The 20,124-nt window shown below is 47.0% G+C and overlaps 1 protein-coding gene across 1 annotated transcript in view; it reads right to left on the bottom strand.

Annotated features, from left to right (window-relative positions):
- LOC110494809 (glutamate receptor-interacting protein 2-like) overlaps nt 1-20,124 on the bottom strand; it is a 182,387-nt gene that overhangs the window by 67,818 nt on the left and 94,445 nt on the right. Inside the window, exons 10-11 of the mRNA XM_036948442.2 lie at nt 10,876-11,010; nt 2,052-2,213 (exon numbers count right to left, since the gene is read on the bottom strand). Coding sequence (XP_036804337.2) covers nt 2,052-2,213; nt 10,876-11,010 — 297 coding nt within the window. The remainder of the gene's footprint in view (nt 1-2,051; nt 2,214-10,875; nt 11,011-20,124) is intronic.

Here is a 20,124-nt window from a genome sequence, read left to right on the forward strand (position 1 = left end):
GGGGCTAATATGGGGGGCTACTAGGAGGGGCTAATATGGGGGGCTACTAAGAAGGGCTAATATGAGGGGCTACTAAGAAGGGCTAATATGAGGGGCTACTAGGAGGGGCTAATATGGGGGGCTACTAAGAAGGGCTAATATGAGGGGCTACTAAGAAGGGCTAATATGAGGGGCTACTAGGAGGGGCTAATATGAGGGGCTACTAGGAGGGTATAATATGGGGGGCTACTAAGAAGGGTTAATATGAGGGGCTACTAGGAGGGGCTAATATGAGGGCCTACTAAGAGGGGATAATATGGGGGGCTACTAGGAGGGGCAAATATGAGGGGCTACTAGGAGGGGCTAATATGAGGGGCTAATATGCGGGGCTAATATGAGGGGCTACTATGAGGGGCTAATATGGGGGGCTACTAGGAGGGGCTAATATGGGGCTAATATGGGGGGCTACTAAGAAGGGCTAATATGAGGGGCTACTAAGAAGGGCTAATATGAGGGGCTACTAGGAGGGGCTACTAGGAGGGGTTAATATGAGGGGCTACTAGGAGGGGCTAATATGGGGGGCTACTAGGAGGGGCTAATATGGGGGATACTAGGAGGGGCTACTAAGAGGGGCTACTAAGAAGGGCTAATATGAGGGGTGTTGGGGATGTATCAGAATAGTTGGGTAACATAGATACAATGTTTTATTTTCATTATATGCTTGTGACTTACTTCTCATTTAGAATGTATCTTGTTGTACTATAGTGGTGGCCATTTGCAGTTATCCTTTATCTGTCCTGGGGTCAGTTACTTGGGCCGCAGAGAGGGGAGAGGTCAAGCTTGTCTTCATATGTAAACATATCTTTTAAACCATGTGAAGGGGTGATTGAGGGGGAACCAATTATCTATTGGCTCCACAATGTCGGTGGGCCAGTCACTGTGTCTCTGTGATCTTGTCCAGGAGGGGTGTATTTGATATATGCTAGTGGATGAGGTTTTGTTTTTGGTCCTGAGTGGTACTAAGCGAGATAAGAACATAGTTTAGGAGACAAAGCTGAACGATAATTTATAGCCAATGCTGTCTGGCTATGGGATACTCCTCTCTCAAGTAAAGTCTTCCTTTGTAATGTTCCTAAGATCTGTAAGGTATGTTATTACTAAGAGGGGCTAATATGAGGGGCTACTATGAGGGGCTACTATGAGGGGCTACTATGAGGGGCTAATATGAGGGGCTACTATGAGGGGCTACCTTGAGGGGCTAATATGAGGGGCTACTATGAGAGGCTAATATGAGGGGCTAATATGAGGGACTACTAAGAGGGGCTAGTATGAGGGGCAATTATGAGGGGCTAATATGAGGGGCAATTACGAGGGGCTAATATGAGGAGCAATTATGAGGGGATTAATGAGAGGCTATTATGAGGGGCTACTAAGAGGGGCTAATACGAGGGTCTACTATGAGGGGCTAATATGAGGGGCTACTATGAGGGCTAATATGAGGGGCTACTATGAGGGGCTACTATGAGGGGCTACCTTGAGGGGCTAATATGAGGGGCTACTATGAGAGGCTAATATGAGGGGCTACTAAGAGGGGCTACTAAGAAGGGATAATATGAGGGGCTACTAAGAGGGGCTAGTATGAGGGGAAATTATGAGGGGATAATATGAGGTACTACTAAGAGGGGCTACTAAGAGGGGCTACTATGAGGGGCTACTATGAGGGGCTACTATGAGGGGCTATCATGAGGGGCTACTATGAGGGGCTATTATGAGGGGCTACTATGAGGGGCTATCATGAGGGGCTAATATGACGGGCTAATATGAGGGGCTAATATGAGGGGCTACTAGGAGGGGCTACTATGAGGGGCTACTGTGAGGGGCTACTAAGAGGGGCTACTATGAGGGGCTACTAGGAGGGGCTACTATGAGGGGCTACTTGGAGGGGCTAGTATGAGGGGCTACTATAAGGGGCTACTATGAGGGGCTAATATGAGGGGCTATCAAGAGGGGCTACTATGAGGGGCTACTAAGAGGGGCTACTAAGAGGGGCTATTATGAGGGGCTATACATACATGAGCTCTTATGCTCTTTTTTCCTCTGTCGTCTCTTCATCAGGGAGTTACGTGGGCTCATGGGGACGGCTGTACGGGGCAGCGTACTGGAGATCTGGCTCGTCGACCCAGGGCCTGATGTTGTGGTGGTGGAACCAGGGGAGAAGTTGGTAGACACTATGGCTGTGGAGAGAGATAGAGAGAAGTTACTAGTGCTGGAGAGAGAGAGAGGACAGAGAGAAGTGTCACTATGGCTAGAGAAAGAGAGAGAGGGAGATAGAGACTCTTCTGGGAAGGCTGTGGGTGGACTTGCCACCATTCAGCCACAAGAGCATTAGTGAGGTCAGGCACCGATGTTGGGCGATTAGGCCTGGCTCGCAGTCGGCGTTCCAATTCATCCCAAAAGTTTTTCGATGGGGTTGAGGTCAGGTCACCATGTAGGCCAGTCAAGTAATTCCACAACAATCTCGACAAACCATTTATGTGTATACCTCGCTTTGTGCATTGTCATGCTGAAACAGGAAAGGGCCTTCCCCAAACTGTTGCCACAAAGTTTGAAGCACAGAATCGTCTAGAATGTCATTGTATGCTGTAGCATTAAGATTTCACTTCACTGGAACTGAGGGGCTAGGTCCAAACCATGAAAAACAGCCCCAGACCATTATTCCTCCTCCACCAAAACTCAGGTAGCGTTATCCTGGCATCCGCCAAACCCAGATTCGTCCATCAGACTGCTAGATGGTGAAGTGTGATTCATCACTCCAGAGAACGCGTTTCCACTGCTCCAGAGTCCAGTGGCGGTGAGCTTTACACCCTCCAGCCAATGCGTGGCATTGTGCATAGTGATCTTAGGCTTGTGTGCGGCTGCTCGGCCATGGAAACCCATTTCATGAAGCTCCCAACGAACAGTTGTTGTGCTGACGTTGCTTCCAGAAGCTGTTTGGAACTCTGTCGTGAGTGTTGCCAAGGACAGAAGATTTTTCCAGTACTCAACGGTCCCGTTCTGTGATCTTGTGTGGTCTACCACTTCGCGGCTGAGCCGTTGTTGCTCCTAGACGTTTCCACTTCACAATAACAGCACTTACAGTTGACCGGGGATGCTTTAGCAGGGCAGACATTTGACAAACTGACTTGTTGGAAAAGTGGCATTCTATGATGGTGCCAGGTTGAAAGTCACTGAGCTCTTCAGTACGGGCCATTCTACTGCCAATGTTTGTCTATGGAGATTGCATGGCAGTGTGCTCGATTTAATATGCCTTTCAGCAGCAGGTGTGGCCTAAATAGCCGAATCCCCTAATTTGAAAGGGTGTCCGCATACTCTTGGCCATGTAGTGGATAATATTTGTTTCTATAAAACATTCACCTGATGTTACAAGAATGTTTCCAGAACATATTTTGTCTGTGTTGTTTAAAGGTTCCCAGAATGTTTCATTAGGTTGTGGGAACAGTTTGGTGGGAACATTGTTTGGTGGGAACATTGTTTGGTGGGAACATTATTTGGTGGGAACATTGTTTGGTGGGAACATTGTTTGGTGGGAACATTGTTTGGTGGGAACATTATTTGGTGGGAACATTGTTTGGTGAGAACATTGTTTGGTGGGAACATTATTTGGTGGGAACATTGTTTGGTGGGAACATTACTAAAGATATGTTCCCAAAACACACAAAAACACAGTCCAGTTGTGTTAAGGCTAAAAAGGAAGCACATAATTCCTGATTTACCATACTGCCTGCCATGGCTATATACTGAAAAATAAGATATATGAGTGCTTCTCTGCTGTTGTGTTTGTATGATTAAATGTTGTTCAAAATGTCTTATGAATGAAATTTGAAATGGCGTATGTCTCTATATATGAGAATTACCGTTAAAACTGGATAGAAACATCCAATCTGCTTTTAAAGGCTGACAAATTTGCACGCTGAGAATGTTGTGGTAATATTAGGTAAAAACTTAAATATAACATTTTATTAATGTTCTTGAAATGTTCTGAGGACATCCAAGAGAAGGTGAAATGTATATTCCCGGTGAACATCAATGGAATATTATGTTCAACCTAAAACTAAATAGGCTGTGAACGTCATACAAACATACTCATTTGGAAACTGGGGAACATTGTGCAACAATGTAGAAATGTTTGTGTTATGCCTATTGATCAGCCGTTGGCGCTCATGTTAATAATTTGAGCGGGTTGATACCATTTCTGGTTTGTTAAAATAAACTTCTGTATTCACTGTGACTATATTAATAATCAAATGTAAGGGGATTGAAAACGTGCTGTGTGTTGCAGTCGACCTTTTAGAATAATACTAAACAAGGCCTTGACTCCAAGTTGATGAGCGGAAAACAAACGACGCCAGTAACCCTTTACAGTCGGCCCATTCAAACTACATCTAAACTACACCTAAACTCAGTGAACCTGCACAGCCGGTCCATCCAAACTACACCAAAACTCAGTCAACCTGCACAGCCGGCCCATCCAAACTACACCTAAACTCAGTCAACCTGCACAGCCGGCCCATCCAAACTACATCTATACTCAGTCAACCTGCACAGCCGGCCCATCCAAACTACACCTAAACTCAGTCAACCTGCACAGCCGGTCCATCCAAACTACATCTATACTCAGTCAACCTGCACAGCCGGCCCATCCAAACTACACCTAAACTCAGTCAACCTGCACAGCCGGTCCATCCAAACTACATCTATACTCAGTCAACCTGCACAGCCGGCCCATCCAAACTACACCTAAACTCAGTCAACCTGCACAGCCGGCCCATCCAAACTACACCAAAACTCAGTCAACCTGCACAGCCGGCCCATCCAAACTACACCGAAACTCAGTCAACCTGCACAGCCGGTCCATCCAAACTACACCTAAACTCAGTCAACCTGCACAGCCGGCCCATCCAACCTACACCAAAACTCAGTCAACCTGCACAGCCGGCCCATCCAAACTACACCAAAACTCAGTCAACCTGCACAGCCGGCCCATCCAAACTACACCAAAACTCAGTCAACCTGCACAGCCGGCCCATCCAAACTACACCGAAACTCAGTCAACCTGCACAGCCGGCCCATCCAAACTACACCTAAACTCAGTCAACCTGCACAGCCGGCCCATCCAAACTACACCTAAACTCAGTCAACCTGCACAGCCGGCCCATCCAAACTACACCAAAACTCAGTCAACCTGCACAGCCGGCCCATCCAAACTACACCTAAACTCAGTCAACCTGCACAGCCGGTCCATCCAAACTACACCTAAACTCAGTCAACCTGCATAGCCGGCCCATCCAAACTACACCTAAACTCAGTCAACCTGCACAGCCGGTCCATCCAAACTACACCGAAACTCAGTCAACCTGCACAGCCGGCCCATCCAAACTACACCTAAACTCAGTCAACCTGCACAGCCGGCCCATCCAAACTACACCTAAACTCAGTCAACCTGCACAGCCGGCCCATCCAAACTACACCGAAAATCAGTCAACCTGCACAGCCGGTCCATCCAAACTACACCTAAACTCAGTCAACCTGCACAGCCGGCCCATCCAAACTACACCAAAACTCAGTCAACCTGCACAGCCGGCCCATTCAAACTACATCTAAACTACACCGAATCTAATTTCATACATAATAAGAGTTTGTCCATAGACAATATTAAGTTGACAATAATCTGATGAGTGACAATATTAAACTAATCAGTTGTCAAATTTTACATGAAGAGATGGGCGCATCTTGTAATTGACAGATGCTGGGGAAAAGAGCATCACATTATCAAATCTTCCTTCAGAATCACATGCAGGTAAAACATGTAGATTTCTATATAGTATTTCCAAGAATATCCGCGCTGTCCATGAATTCAGCATATGATCACTAGGAGGCAGTATTATTCTGAATTCAGCATATAACCACTCGGAGGCAGTATTACTCTGGATTCAGCACATGACCACTCGGCGGCCATTTTACTCTGGATTCAGCACATGACCACTCAGCGGCCGTGGATGAATGGTGCATGGAAACCAGATAGAAGGTGATAATGGGAGATGGAAACCAGATAGAATGTGATCATGGGAGATGGAAACCAGATAGAAGGTGATCATGGGAGATGGAAACCAGATAGAAGGTGATCATGGGAGATGGAAACCAGATAGAAGGTGATCATGGGAGATGGAAACCAGGTAGAAGGTGATAATGGGAGATGGAAACCAGATAGAAGGTGATCATGGGAGATGGAAACCAGATAGAAGGTGATCATGGGAGATGGAAACCAGATAGAAGGTGATCATGGGAGATGGAAACCAGATAGAAGGCGATAATGGGAGATGGAAACCAGATAGAAGGTGATCATGGGAGATGGAAACCAGATAGAAGGTGATAATGGGAGATGGAAACCAGATAGAAGGTGATCATGGGAGATGGAAACCAGATAGAAGGTGATCATGGGAGATGGAAACCAGATAGAAGGTGATCATGGGAGATGGAAACCAGCTAGAAGGTGATCATGGGAGATGGAAACCCGATAGAAGGTGATAATGGGAGATGGAAACCAGCTAGAAAGTGATCATGGGAGATGGAAACCAGCTAGAAGGTGATCATGGGAGATGGAAACCAGATAGAAGGTGATCATGGGCGATGGAAACCAGATAGAAGGTGATCATGGGAGATGGAAACCAGATAGAAGGTGATCATGGGCGATGGAAACCAGATAGAAGGTGATAATGGGAGATGGAAACCAGATAGAAGGTGAAAATGGTGCATGTGACGTCAATGAACTGAATGATTAATCCATTTTTTTTGTAAAGTATTTAATCAGGCAAGTCAGTTAAGATCAAATTCTTATTTTACAATGGCGGCCTACCCAGGCCAAACCCGGACGACACTAGGCAAAGTGTGCAACGCCCTGTGGGACTCCTGATCATGGCCAGTTGTGAAACAGCCCAGGGTGGAAACAGGGTCTGTAGTGACGCCTGTAGCACTGAGATGCAGAGCCTTAGACCGCTGTGCCACTCGGGAGCCACGATGAGGTTGAAGAGGATGATTGAATTTAAAACAATAGTGTAATGACGATGAAGAATTGTGGCCGTTGTGGGCGGTCTCATTATTTTATTATGAAAGGCTGGAAATGGTACATCATTTCCCCTCAGAGAGTCAAATCAGACGCTGAGTACAACATACACTGTTGTGTAGTTCAATGGCCCGACCAAACGAACGGAAGCACTGACAGCATTGCAAATGCCGCCGAATTTAAATGAGTTGCGGTCGCCGTTACTGATGAAGAGTCTTCATCTGATTCTGATGCTGACTTGGAGCCTCTGATGCCTGAGCCTCGCCTCAGAAAAACCAGAACAGAACCAACTGAGACGATGATCCCAACTACCACCACGAGTTTATGTGACATGCAAATGTTGCAGCACATCAGAGATGGTTCCCGTTTGCTCATTAGCACAGAAAAAGGAAACAGAACGTGAGACTATGTCTATGGATGAAAGCATTGATGTCCGCGGAGGGGGGGTGGGGGGTGGCATCCAGCGGGAAGAGCATGGATGTTGAGTTATTTTGGTCTGATAGTTATGGTATGGACTTCTCCTCCCGTGGACCACGCCACGCACTCGCTTCAACAGAGATTGTGCGACACCATGCAGTAGGTGCACACGAAACAAGGCCCATGGAAACTGTGTGTAGTGCCATCGATGTGTTAGTGGGGCCTGTTCACACAAAGCCCTGAAGCTGTACGCTGACTGGGAACCCAGAGCGTGGAGAGAAGACGACATTAATTCATGACTAAAGGTATATGGGTACAATACAGCGTTGGGTACAATCAAGAAATGACTGTTTGTATATCTTGTCATGAATGTATTTCCACTGATATTTATGCAATTCTTCCTTTATAATTGTTTATTCACTGGTGCTTGTGTTTAGGAACACATCAAATCATTTCACCTGGCTGGTTATATTATTATTTTTAGTTTCTATTTTTTTCAAAAGACGCTGTAACTGAACTTTATGAATTAGCATAATTATATTACTAATCGAATCTATAAATAAAGTGGCTCGAATGGATTGTATAATGCTTTTATTGTAACGGAAAATAAAACAGACTACAGGCCTACTTTGTTTTCTAGGACTTTGTAGAATTATACAAAACTTTATCTAAACAAATAAATTAAAATAATTATTTTTTTGAATTGATATATTTCTGCAAATATTTATTCACGCAATGGATCCTTTACAATAGTGTACATATTATTTATCTAGGGCTGGTGCTCATGTTTGCAGTGCCTCTAGTTTTCAACGTTCTCTAGTGGGTCCTGATAGGCTGAAAGGCAGGGTTCTAGTTTTCAACGTTCTCTAGCGGGTCCTGATAGGCTGAAAGGCAGGGTTCTACTTTTCAACATTCTCTAGCGGGTCCTGATAGGCTGAAAGGCAGGGTTCTAGTTTTCAACGTTCTCTAGTGGGTCCTGATAGGCTGAAAGGCAGGGTTCTAGTTTTCAACGTTCTCTAGCGGGTCCTGATAGGCTGAAAGGCAGGGTTCTACTTTTCAACATTCTCTAGCGGGTCCTGATAGGCTGAAAGGCAGGGTTCTAGTTTTCAACGTTCTCTAGTGGGTCCTGATAGGCTGAAAGGCAGGGTTCTAGTTTTCAACGTTCTCTAGTGGGTCCTGATAGGCTGAAAGGCAGGGTTCTAGTTTTCAACGTTCTCTAGCGGGTTCTGATAGGCTGAGAGGCGGGGTTCTAGTTTTCAACGTTCTCTAGCGGGTCCTGATAGGCTGAGAGGCGGGGTTCTAGTTTTCAACATTCTCTAGCGGGTTCTGATAGGCTGAAAGGCGTTGTTCTAGTTTTCAACGTTCTCTAGGGGGTCCTGATAGGCTGAAAGGCGTTGTTCTAGTTTTCAACGTTCTCTAGCGGGTCCTGATAGGCTGAAAGGCGTTGTTCTAGTTTTCAACGTTCTCTAGCGGGTACTGATAGGCTGAGAGGCAGGGTTCTAGTTTTCAACATTCTCTAGGGGGTCCTGATAGGCTGAAAGGCGTTGTTCTAGTTTTCAACGTTCTCTAGCGGGTCCTGATAGGCTGAAAGGCGTTGTTCTAGTTTTCAACGTTCTCTAGCGGGTACTGATAGGCTGAGAGGCAGGGTTCTAGTTTTCAACGTTCTCTAGTGGGTCCTGATAGGCTGAGAGGCAGGGTTCTAGTTTTCAACGTTCTATAGTGGGTCCTGATAGGCTGAGAGGCGGGGTTCTAGTTTTCAACGTTCTCTAGCGGGTCCTGATAGGCTGAGAGGCGGGGTTCTAGTTTTTAACGTTCTCTAGCGGGTCCTGATAGGCTGAGAGGGGGGTTATAGCTTTCAATGTTCTCTAGCGGGTTCTGATAGGCTGAAAGGCGTTGTTGTAGTTTTCAACGTTCTCTAGTGGGTCCTGATAGGCTGAAAGGCGTTGTTCTAATTTTCAACGTTCTCTAGCGGGTCCTGATAGGCTGAGAGGCGGAGTTCTAGTTTTCAACGTTCTCTACTGGGTCCTGATAGGCTGAAAGGTGGGGTTCTAGTTTTCAACGTTCTCTAGCGGGTCCTGTTAGGCTGAAAGGCGGGGTTCTAGTTTTCAAAGTTCTCTAGCGGGTTCTGATAGGCTGAGAGGCGGGGTTCTAATTTTCAACGTTCTCTAGCGGGTCCTGATAGGCTGAAAGGCAGGGTTCTAGTTTTCAACGTTCTCTAGTGGGTCCTGATAGGCTCAAAGGCAGGGTTCTAGTTTTCAACGTTCTCTAGCGGGTCCTGATAGGCTCAAAGGCAGGGTTCTAGTTTTCAACGTTCTCTAGCGGGTCCTGATAGGCTGAAAGGCAGGGTTCTAGTTTTCAACGTTCTCTAGTGGGTTCTGATAGGCTGAGAGGCGGGATTCTAGTTTTCAACGTTCTCTAGCGGGTCCTGATAGGCTGAGAGGCGGGTTTCTAGTTTTCAACGTTCTCTAGCGGGTTCTGATAGGCTGAAAGGCGTTGTTCTAGTTTTCAACGTTCTCTAGGGGGTCCTGATAGGCTGAAAGGCGTTGTTCTAGTTTTAGACGTTCTCTAGCAGGTCCTGATAGGCTGAAAGGCGTTGTTCTATTTTTCAACGTTCTCTAGCGGGTACTGATAGGCTGAGAGGCAGGGTTCTAGTTTTCAACGTTCTCTAGTGGGTCCTGATAGGCTGAGAGGCGGGGTTCTAGTTTTCAACGTTCTCTAGCGGGTCCTGATAGGCTGAGAGGCGGGGTTCTAGTTTTCACTGTTCTCTAGTGGGTCCTGATAGGCTGAGAGGCGGGGTTCTAGTTTTCAACGTTCTCTAGCGGGTCCTGATAGGCTGAGAGGCGGGGTTCTAGTTTTCAATGTTCTCTAGCGGGTTCTGATAGGCTGAGATGCGAGGTTCTAGTTTTCAACGTTCTCTAGCGGGTCCTGATAGGCTGAGATGCGAGGTTCTAGTTTTCAACGTTCTCTAGCGGGTCCTGATAGGCTGAAAGGCCAGGCCGGTTTCTAGTTTTCAATGTTCTCTAGCGGGTCCTGATAGGCTGAGATGCGAGGTTCTAGTTTTCAACGTTCTCTAGCGGGTCCTGATAGGCTGAAAGGCCAGGCCGGGTTCTAGTTTTCAATGTTCTCTAGCGGGTCCTGATAGGCTGAGATGCGAGGTTCTAGTTTTCAACGTTCTCTAGCGGGTCCTGATAGGCTGAAAGGCCAGGCGGGGTTCTAGTTTTAAAGAACTCAGTAAGGCTGTTCTATCAACACTCTTGTAACATCAAATAAATGTTTTGTTCAGCACAACTGGACAGTTTTTTTGTGTTATGAGAAGAATTTCTGGGGAGACAGAAAACAGAAACAGAGGCGATAATTACATTTGCAGTATTCCTGTGTGCTGGAGGGGTTGTTGGAGGTGGTCCAGGTCTTACAGTGAGAGGAGGGGTGCTGGGGGGGACAGTAGTTCACACAGGGGTCCCACGAGTGAGGGTGGTCACTCTTCTGAACCTTCACTGAAACACAAAACAGAGAGAAGTGTAAACGACTGGATTCGAACACATGGTCACAACACTGTGTGTTAACCTGTTGAGCTAAAACCTAGACACTAGATCAAACAAGGGGTCCCATGAGTAGGACTTTCACTGAAACACAGAATTATAGAGTGACAACTATTTTTCTTCCGTATTGTCACCCGGTTCGATCTAGCACCAACCCGACAGGACAGGACTGGACTGGAGCGGAGTGTTTTCAGCAAAGTGGGTGACATAGTTTACAGCTAATTAAAATATTGTGGGAAGTAGCTCAGATTCTGGCCCTGCAGCCATTGTGTAGCATGGCCCAAGGGGCCAGACATCCCTGCTCTGCTCTACTGAACTCTGCTAGACTCTGCTCTACCGTACTCTACTGTACTCTGCTCTACTCTACTGTACTCTACTCTACTGTACTCTGCTCTACTGTACTCTGCTCTACTGTACTCTGCTCTACTGTACTCTGCTCTACTGTACTCTGCTCTACTGTACTCTGCTCTACTGTACTCTGCTCTACTGTACTCTACTCTACTCTACTGTACTCTGCTCTACTCTGCTCTACTGTACTGTGCTCTACTGTACTCTGCTCTACTGAACTCTGCTAGACTCTGCTCTACTGTACTCTATTGTACTCTGCTCTACTCTACAGTACTGGACTCTGCTCTACTGTACTCTGCTCTACTGTACTGTACTCTGCTCAACTGTACTCTACTGCACTCTGCTCTACTCTACTCTAATCTACTCTACTGTACTCTGCTCTGCTCTACTGTACTCTACTCTACTGCACTCTGCTCTACTGTACTCTACTTTACTGTACTCTGCTCTACTCTACTGTACTCTACTCTACTCTGCTCTGCTGTACTCTGTTCTGCTGCACTCCGCTATGCTCTACTGTGCTCTGCTCTACTTTGCTCTGCTCTAATCTGCTCTACTCAACTGCACTCTACTCTGCTCTGCTGCACTCTGCTATACTGCACTCTGCTCTGTTGTACTCTGCTCTGCTGTATTCTGCTCTACTGCACTCTACTTTGCTCTGCTCTAATCTGCTCTACTCTACTGTACTGAACTCTATTCTGCTCTACTGTATTCTGCTCTACTGTACTCTGCTCTACTGCAGTCTTCTCTGCTCTACTGTACTCTGCTCTACTGCACTCTGCTCTGCTCTACTGTATTCTGCTCTGCTCTACTCTACTGAAATCTATTCTGCTCTACTCTACTGTACTGTGCTGTACTCTACTGTACTCTACTCTATTCTGCTCTGCTGTACTCCGTTCTGCTGCACTCCGCTCTACTCTACTGTACTCTGCTCTACTTTGCTCTGCTCTAATCTGCTCTACTCAACTGCACTCTACTCTGCTCTGCTGCACTCTGCTCTGTTGTACTCTGCTCTACTGTACTTTGCTCTACTGCACTCTGCTCTGCTCTACTGTATTCTGCTCTACTGAACTCTACTCTACTCTGCTGTACTCTGCTCTACTCTACTGAACTCTACTCTACTCTGCTGAACTCTGCTCTACTCTACTGAACTCTGCTCTACTCTACTGAACTCTGCTCTGCTGTACTCTACTCTACTGAACTCTATTCTGCTCTACTGTACTCTGCTCTACTCTACTGAACTCTACTCTACTCTGCTGAACTCTGCTCTACTCTACTGAACTCTGCTCTGCTGTACTCTGCTCTACTGTACTCTGCTCTACTGAACTCTATTCTGCTCTACTCTACTCTGCTCAACTCTACTCTACTCTACTCTACTGAACTCTACTCTACTCTGCTGAACTCTGCTCTACTCTGCTGAACTCTGCTCTACTCTACTGTACTCTGCTCTACTGAACTCTACTCTACTGTACTCTGCTCTACTGTACTCTGCTCTACTGTACTCTGCTCTACTGAACTCTGCTCTACTGAACTCTGCTCTGCTCTACTGAACTCTGCTCTGCTCTACTCTACTGAACTCTATTCTGCTCTACTGTACTCTGCTCTACTCTACTGAACTCTACTCTACTCTGCTGAACTCTGCTCTACTGTACTCTGCTCTGCTCTGCTCTACTCTACTGAACTCTATTCAGCTCTACTGTACTCTGCTCTACTCTACTGAACTCTACTCTACTCTGCTGAACTCTGCTCTACTGTACTCTGCTCTACTCTACTGAACTCTACTCTACTCTGCAAAAAGAAGGAGTAAAGGAGGACAAGTTAAGCCACACATCCTCCTCCCCCTCTCTCCCCTTTCCTTCTCTTTATCTCTCTACCTCCCTTCCCCCCTCTTTCCCCCTCCCTTCTCTTTATCTCTCTCCCTGCTTCTCCCCCTCTCTCTCCCTCCCTTCTCTTTATCTTTCCCCCTCTATCTCCCTCCCTTCTCTTTATCTCTCTCCCTGCTTCTCTCCCTCTCTCTCCCTCCCTTCTCTTTATCTCTCTACCTCCCTTCCCCCCTCTTTCTCCCTCCCTTCTCTTTATCTCTCTCCCTGCTTCTCCCCCTCTTTCTCCCTCCCTTCTCTTTATCTCTCCCTGCTTCTCCCCCTCTCTCTCCCTCCCTTCTCTTTATCTCTCTCCCTGCTTCTCCCCCTCTTTCTCCCTCCCTTCTCTTTATCTCTCCCTGCTTCTCCCCCTCTTTCTCCCTCCCTTCTCTTTATCTCTCCCTGCTTCTCCCCCTCTCTCTCCCTCCCTTCTCTTTATCTCTCTCCCTGCTTCTCTCCCTCTCTCTCCCTCCCTTCTCTTTATCTCTCTCCCTGCTTCTCTCCCTCTCTCTCCCTTCTCTTTATCTCTCTCCCTGCTTCTCCCCCTCCCTTCTCTTTATCTCTCTCCCTGCTTCTCCCCCTCTCTCTCCCTCCCTTCCCTTTATATCTCTCTCCCTCCCTGCTTCTCCCCCTCTCTCTCTCTCCCTTCTCTTTCTCTCTCTCCCTCCCTGTAATTAACCTGCTAGTGTGCCTATGGCAGCAGGCAGGGACTTCATTAGTTCGTCAGCTCAGGCATTGTTTCAGCACCCATCCACCCACACCCACACACACACACACACACACACACACACACACACACACACACACACACACACACACACACACACACACACACACACACACACAGCTCTGGCATTGTTTCACATAACAAATTTTTCAATCACTTGGTATTAAGGCCGGTCCTTATCTCAGTAATAGGACTGGAGAACAGCCCACCCAGGTTTATTAAACAGGGATTTAGCATTGGGATTATTAATAGTTTATTAAACAGGGATTTAGCATTGAGATTATTAATGGTTTATTAAACAGGGATTTAGCATTGAGATTATTAATGATTTATTAAACAGGGATTTAGAATTGGGATTATTAATGGTTTACTAAACATGGATTTAGCATTGGGATTATTAATAGTTTATTAAACAGGGATTTAGCATTGAGATTATTAATGGTTTATTAAACAGGGATTTAGCATTGGGATTATTAATAGTTTATTAAACAGGGATTTAGCATTGAGATTATTAATGGTTTATTAAACAGGGATTTAGCATTGGGATTATTAATGCTTTATTAAACAGGGATTTAGAATTGGGATTATTAATGGTTTACTAAACAGGGATTTAGCATTGGGATTATTAATGATTTATTAAACAGGGATTTAGAATTGGGATTATTAATGGTTTACTAAACAGGGATTTAGCATTGGGATTATTAATGGTTTATTAAACAGGGATTTAGCATTGAGATTATTAATGGTTTATTAAACAGGGATTTAGCATTGAGATTATTAATGCTTTATTAAACAGGGATTTAGAATTGGGATTATTAATGGTTTACTAAACAGGGATTTAGCATTGGGATTATTAATGGTTTATTAAACAGGGATTTAGAATTGGGATTATTAATAGTTTATTAAACAGACATTTAGCATTGGGATTATTAATAGTTTATAAAAATTTTACATTTTAGTCATTTAGCAAACGCTCTAATACAGAGGAACATTGACAACTTTTTCACCTAGTCGGCTCGGGGATTCGAACCAGCAACCTCTCAGTTACTGGCCCCAAAACTCTTACCCACTAGGCTAAAAAGTACAATGCAATACACTTGGCATGTGCTATTGCTTTATTCATTGTCTGCGTGTGTAGACTACAGTACCTGGTGTCAATGTCATGACTGAACTGACAGGAGGCGGGGGTACTAAGAGTTTCAAACAGACCATATGTTCTAAATGCTTTGTGTAGCGTCCCCGTAACCTCTTGATAAATCCTCAACAGTCTTCAAAGCTTAAAGTGGGAATGTTGAAAACAGCCACGTCTGTTTGAAATATTACAACATTTCTCCCCTTGAACAGCACGTTGTGGCAAAACGCTCCGCTCCTCTAACTGTGGTCGAACAAAACAGAAACAACAAACACAAAACAACAATAACAGCGGCCCCGTGGTCGGTGGACAGTGGCGTTGTTTCCCAACCGTGGATTCCATCTTTAAAGGGACTGAGATGAGCTTTTAATTATGTTAAATCAGACCCACACACGACCATTAATCCACGAAGGTGAGGGAACAATCACAAAGTTGGAGCTGTGAAGTCACAGTGCGGGGGGGGGGGGGGGGGGGGGGGGGGGGGAGGAAAAGAGGGAGAAAAGAGGGAGGAAACAAGAGTGAAAACGAGGGAGAAAAGAGGGAGGAAACTCTTTACAAGAGAGGTGTAATGACATGAATGGAATATTTTCTCTCTCTACCCCTGTTTCTCTCTCGCCCTCTCTCTCTCCCCCTTTCTCTCTCTCCCCCTTTTCTCATCTTCCCCCTTTTTCTAATCCAAGCTTTGCGACCTCTCAACTTCACTAAACAGCGTTTAGATCTGGTGACACACACACACGGACACACTACACACACACACAAATACACGCACACACACACACACACAACACACACACGTACACACACAGACTACACACACACACACCCAGTGCATTATCCCCTTCTATAATACAATGACAGCCACCATGACAGGGGCTGCTACAGTATTCCAGATATTCAGCCACAAGGTTTTTAAACCAATGAGAAAACAGAACTCAAACCAGAGAATGCTAATCCTGCTGCTCTGTTCTGTTCTGCAGCTCAGGGTAATTCATCTGGTACTGCACGAGTCTCTTGGAAACACACACACACACACACACACACACACACACACACACACACACACAGTACCTTCAGAAAGTATTCATACCCCCTTGACTTATTCTACATTTTGTTGTGTTACAGCCTGAAATTCAAAATGGACGAAATAATTTTTTTTCTCTCTCTCACACATCTACACAATACCTCATAATGACAAAGTTAGAAATTTTAGCACATTTATAGAAAATTATATACAGAAATATCTAATTTATATAAGTATTCACACCCCCTGAGTCAATATGTAACGATTTTCTTGAGTCGAAGGAGAGGCGGACCAAAACGCAGCGTGGTGATTATTCATGTTTCTTTAATAAAGACTCTATACATGAATAAACTAACAAAACAAGAAATGTGAAAAAAACCAAAACAGCCCTATCTGGTGCAAAACACAGAGACAGGAACAATCACCCACAAAACCCAACACCAAACAGGCTACCTAAATATGGTTCCCAATCAGAGACAATGACTAAAACCTACCTCTGACTGAGAACCATATCAGGCCAAACACAGAAACAGACAAACTAGACACACAACCACACAACATAGAATGCCCACTCAGATCACACCCTGACCAAACAAAACATAGAAACATACAAAGCAAACTATGGTCAGGGTGTGACAGTACACCCCCCCCCCCCCCCCTCCCCCAAGGTGCGGACTCCGGCCGCAAAACCTGAACCTATTGGGGAGGGTCTGGGTGGGCATCTGTCCGCGGTGGTGGCTCTGGTGCTGGAGGTGGCCCCCACTTCACCATAGTCTTAGTCCGCCCCATTGTCCGCTTCCGTGGCCTCCTAACCACGGCGACCCTTCTAAATGACCCCACTGGACTGAGGGGCAGCTCGGGATAGAGGGGCGGCGGCTCGGGACAGAGGGGCGGTGGCTCGGGACAGAGGGGCGGCGGCTCTGGACAGAGGGGCAGGGGCTCTGGACAGAGGGGCAGGGGCTCTGGACAGAGGGGCAGGGGCTCTGGACAGAGGGGCTCTGGGCAGAGGGGCACTGGCGCCTCTGTGCTGAGGGGCTCTGGCGCCTCTGGGCTGAGGGGCTCTGGCGCCTCTGGGCTGAGGGGCTCTGGCGCCTCTGGGCTGAGGGGCTCTGGCGCCTCTGGGCTGAGGGGCTCTGGCGCCTCTGGCAGATCCTGGCTGAGTGGCGGCACTGGCGGCTCCTGGCTGACTGGCGGCACTGGCGGCTCCTGGTTGACTGGCGGCACTGGCGGCTCCTGGCTGACTGGCGGCTCCTGGCTGACAGGCGGCACTGGCGGCTCCTGGCTGACTGGCGGCACTGGCAGCTCCTGGCTGACTGGTGGCTCAGGTGGCGCTGGGCAGACGGGTAGATCAGATGGCGCTGGGCAGACGGGAAGCTCCGGCAACGCTGGAGAGGAAGGCTCTGGCAGCACTGGACTGAGGAGCTCTGGCGCCTCTGGAATGAGGGGCTCTGGCAGCGCCGAACAGGCGGGAGACTCCGGCTGCGCTGGAGAGGAGGAAGGCTCTAGCAGCGCCGGAGAGGCGGGAGACTCCGGCAGCGCTGGAGAGGAGGAAGGCTCCCGCAGCGCTGGACAGGCGGGAGCACCTGTAAGGATGAGACGGAGAGACAGCCTGGTGCGGGGGGCTGCCACCGGAGGGCTGGTGCGTGGAGGTGGTACCGGATAGACCGGACCGTGCAGGCGCACTGGAGCTCTTGAGCACCGAGCCTGCCCAAACTTACCCGGTTGAATGCTCCCGGTCGCCCTGCCAGTGTGGCGAGGTGGAATAGCCCGCACTGGGCTATGCAGGCGAACCGGGGACACCGTGCGCAAGGCTGGTGCCATGTAAGGCGGCCCAAGGAGACGCAATGGAGACCAGATGCGTAGAGCCGGCTTCATGGCACTTGGCTCGATGCTCACTCTAGCCCGGGCGATACGCAGAGCTGGTATGTACCGCACCGGGCTATGCACCCGCACTGGGGACACTGTGCGCTCCACCGCATAACACGGTGCCTGCCCGGTCTCTCTCGCCCCCCGGTAAGCACAGGAAGTTGGCGCAGGTCTCCTACCTGGCTTCGCCACACTTCCTGTGTGCCACCCCCCAAGAAATGTTTGGGGCTGACTCTCGGCCTTCCATCCTCGCTGCTGTGCTGCCTTCTCATACCAGCGCCTCTCCGCCTTCGCCGCCTCCAGCTCTTCTTTGGGGCGGCGATATTCTCCTGGCTGTGCCCAGGGTCCTTCTCCATCCAATTCGTCCTCCCATGTCCATTCCTCCTTGCGCTGCTCCTGCTGCCGCTTCTCCTGCTGCACCTTGGGGCGGCGACACTCCCCTGGCTTTGCCCAGGGTACTCTCCCGTCGAGGATTTCCTCCCAAGTCCAGAAGTCTTTATTTCGCTACTCCTGCTGCCGCTGCCTGTCACCACGCCGCTTGGTCCTGTTATGGTGGGTGATTCTGTAACGGTTTTCTTGAGTCGAAGGAGAGGCGGACCAAAACGCAGCGTGGTGATTATTCATGGTTCTTTAATAAAGAAACTATACATTAATAACAAAACAAGAAATGTGAAAAAACCAAAACAGCCCTATCTGGTGCAAACACAGATACAGGAACAATCACCCACAAAACCCAACACCAAACAGGCTACCTAAATATGGTTCCCAATCAGAGACAATGACTAACACCTGCCTCTGATTGTGAACCATATCAGGCCAAACACAGCAACAGACAAACAAGACACACAACATAGAATGCCCACTCAGATCACACCCTGACCAAACAAAACATAGAAACATACAAAGCAAACTATGGTCAGGGTGTGACACAATACATGTTAGAATCACCTTTGGCAGTGATTACAGCTGTGAGTCTTTCTGGGTAAATACTATATTTGCACATCAATATTTAAAAAATTCTTCAAGCTCTGTCAAGTTGGCTGTTAATTATTGTTAGATAGCCATTTTCAGGTCTTGCCATAGATTTTCAAGACAATTTAAGTCAAAACTGTAACTACGTCACTTAGGAACATTCAATGTCATCTTGGTAACCAACTCCAGTGTATATTTGGCCTTGTGTTTTAGGTTATTGTCCTGCTGAAAGGTGAATTTGTCTCCCAGTGTCCGTTGGAAAGCAGACTGAACCAGGTTTTCCTCTGGGACTTTGCTTGAGCTTAGCTCTATTCCGTTTATCTTTAATCCCCCCAAAAAACACCATAGTCTGTGCCGATGACAAGCATTCCATAACAGCCACCACCATGCTTGAAAATATGAAGAGTGGTACTCAGTGATGTGTTGGATTTGGCCCAACATAACGCATATTCAGAACATGAAGTTGATTTATATTTGCAGTTTTACTATAGTGCCTTGTTGCAAACAGAATATATGTTTTTGGAATATTTTTATTCTGTACAGGCTTCCATCTTTTCACTCTTTCCTTTAGGTTAGTATTGTGGAGTAACTACAATGTTGTTGATCCATCCTCAGTTTTTTCCTATCACAGCCATTAACCCTTGTGGGTTCTTAAGAGTCAAAAAAATGACTCACCACTATGTTTAACAGCAGAGAAAACCCCCCTAAATGATATTATTTTAACTTGAAATTGGATTACTTTTCCTAGAGTGACCCCCAACATCAGACAAAGTGAAACATCTCCTTTGTTAATATTTCCATTGAAGCTGTACACCACCAGGGTACAAAGATTGTCTTAGAGTCATTTTTGACCCAGCAGTTATAAAATCATTTACACACCACAAAAACAGCAGCACGTGCTACTGATTGAACTCAGCCAGCAGCTCCTGAAGAAAAAGATCACTATGGTTGGCACAGTCAGAAAGAACAAGCCTGAGCTCCCCCCCGCACTCTTCGCAAACAAGGGGCCTTCTCATCAAAGTTTGCCTTCACCCCCACCACCACCACCACCAGTCTAGTTTCTTACCTCCCAAAGAGGAACAAAGAGGAACAAGAATGTGGTCGTCCTGAGCACACTGGACAAAATGGCTGAGATCCGTGATCGTGA

The sequence above is a fragment of the Oncorhynchus mykiss genome, chromosome 17, assembly GCF_057628025.1.
Source record: "Oncorhynchus mykiss isolate SJ-2025 chromosome 17, ASM5762802v1, whole genome shotgun sequence".
Taxonomy (NCBI): Eukaryota; Metazoa; Chordata; class Actinopteri; order Salmoniformes; family Salmonidae; genus Oncorhynchus; species Oncorhynchus mykiss.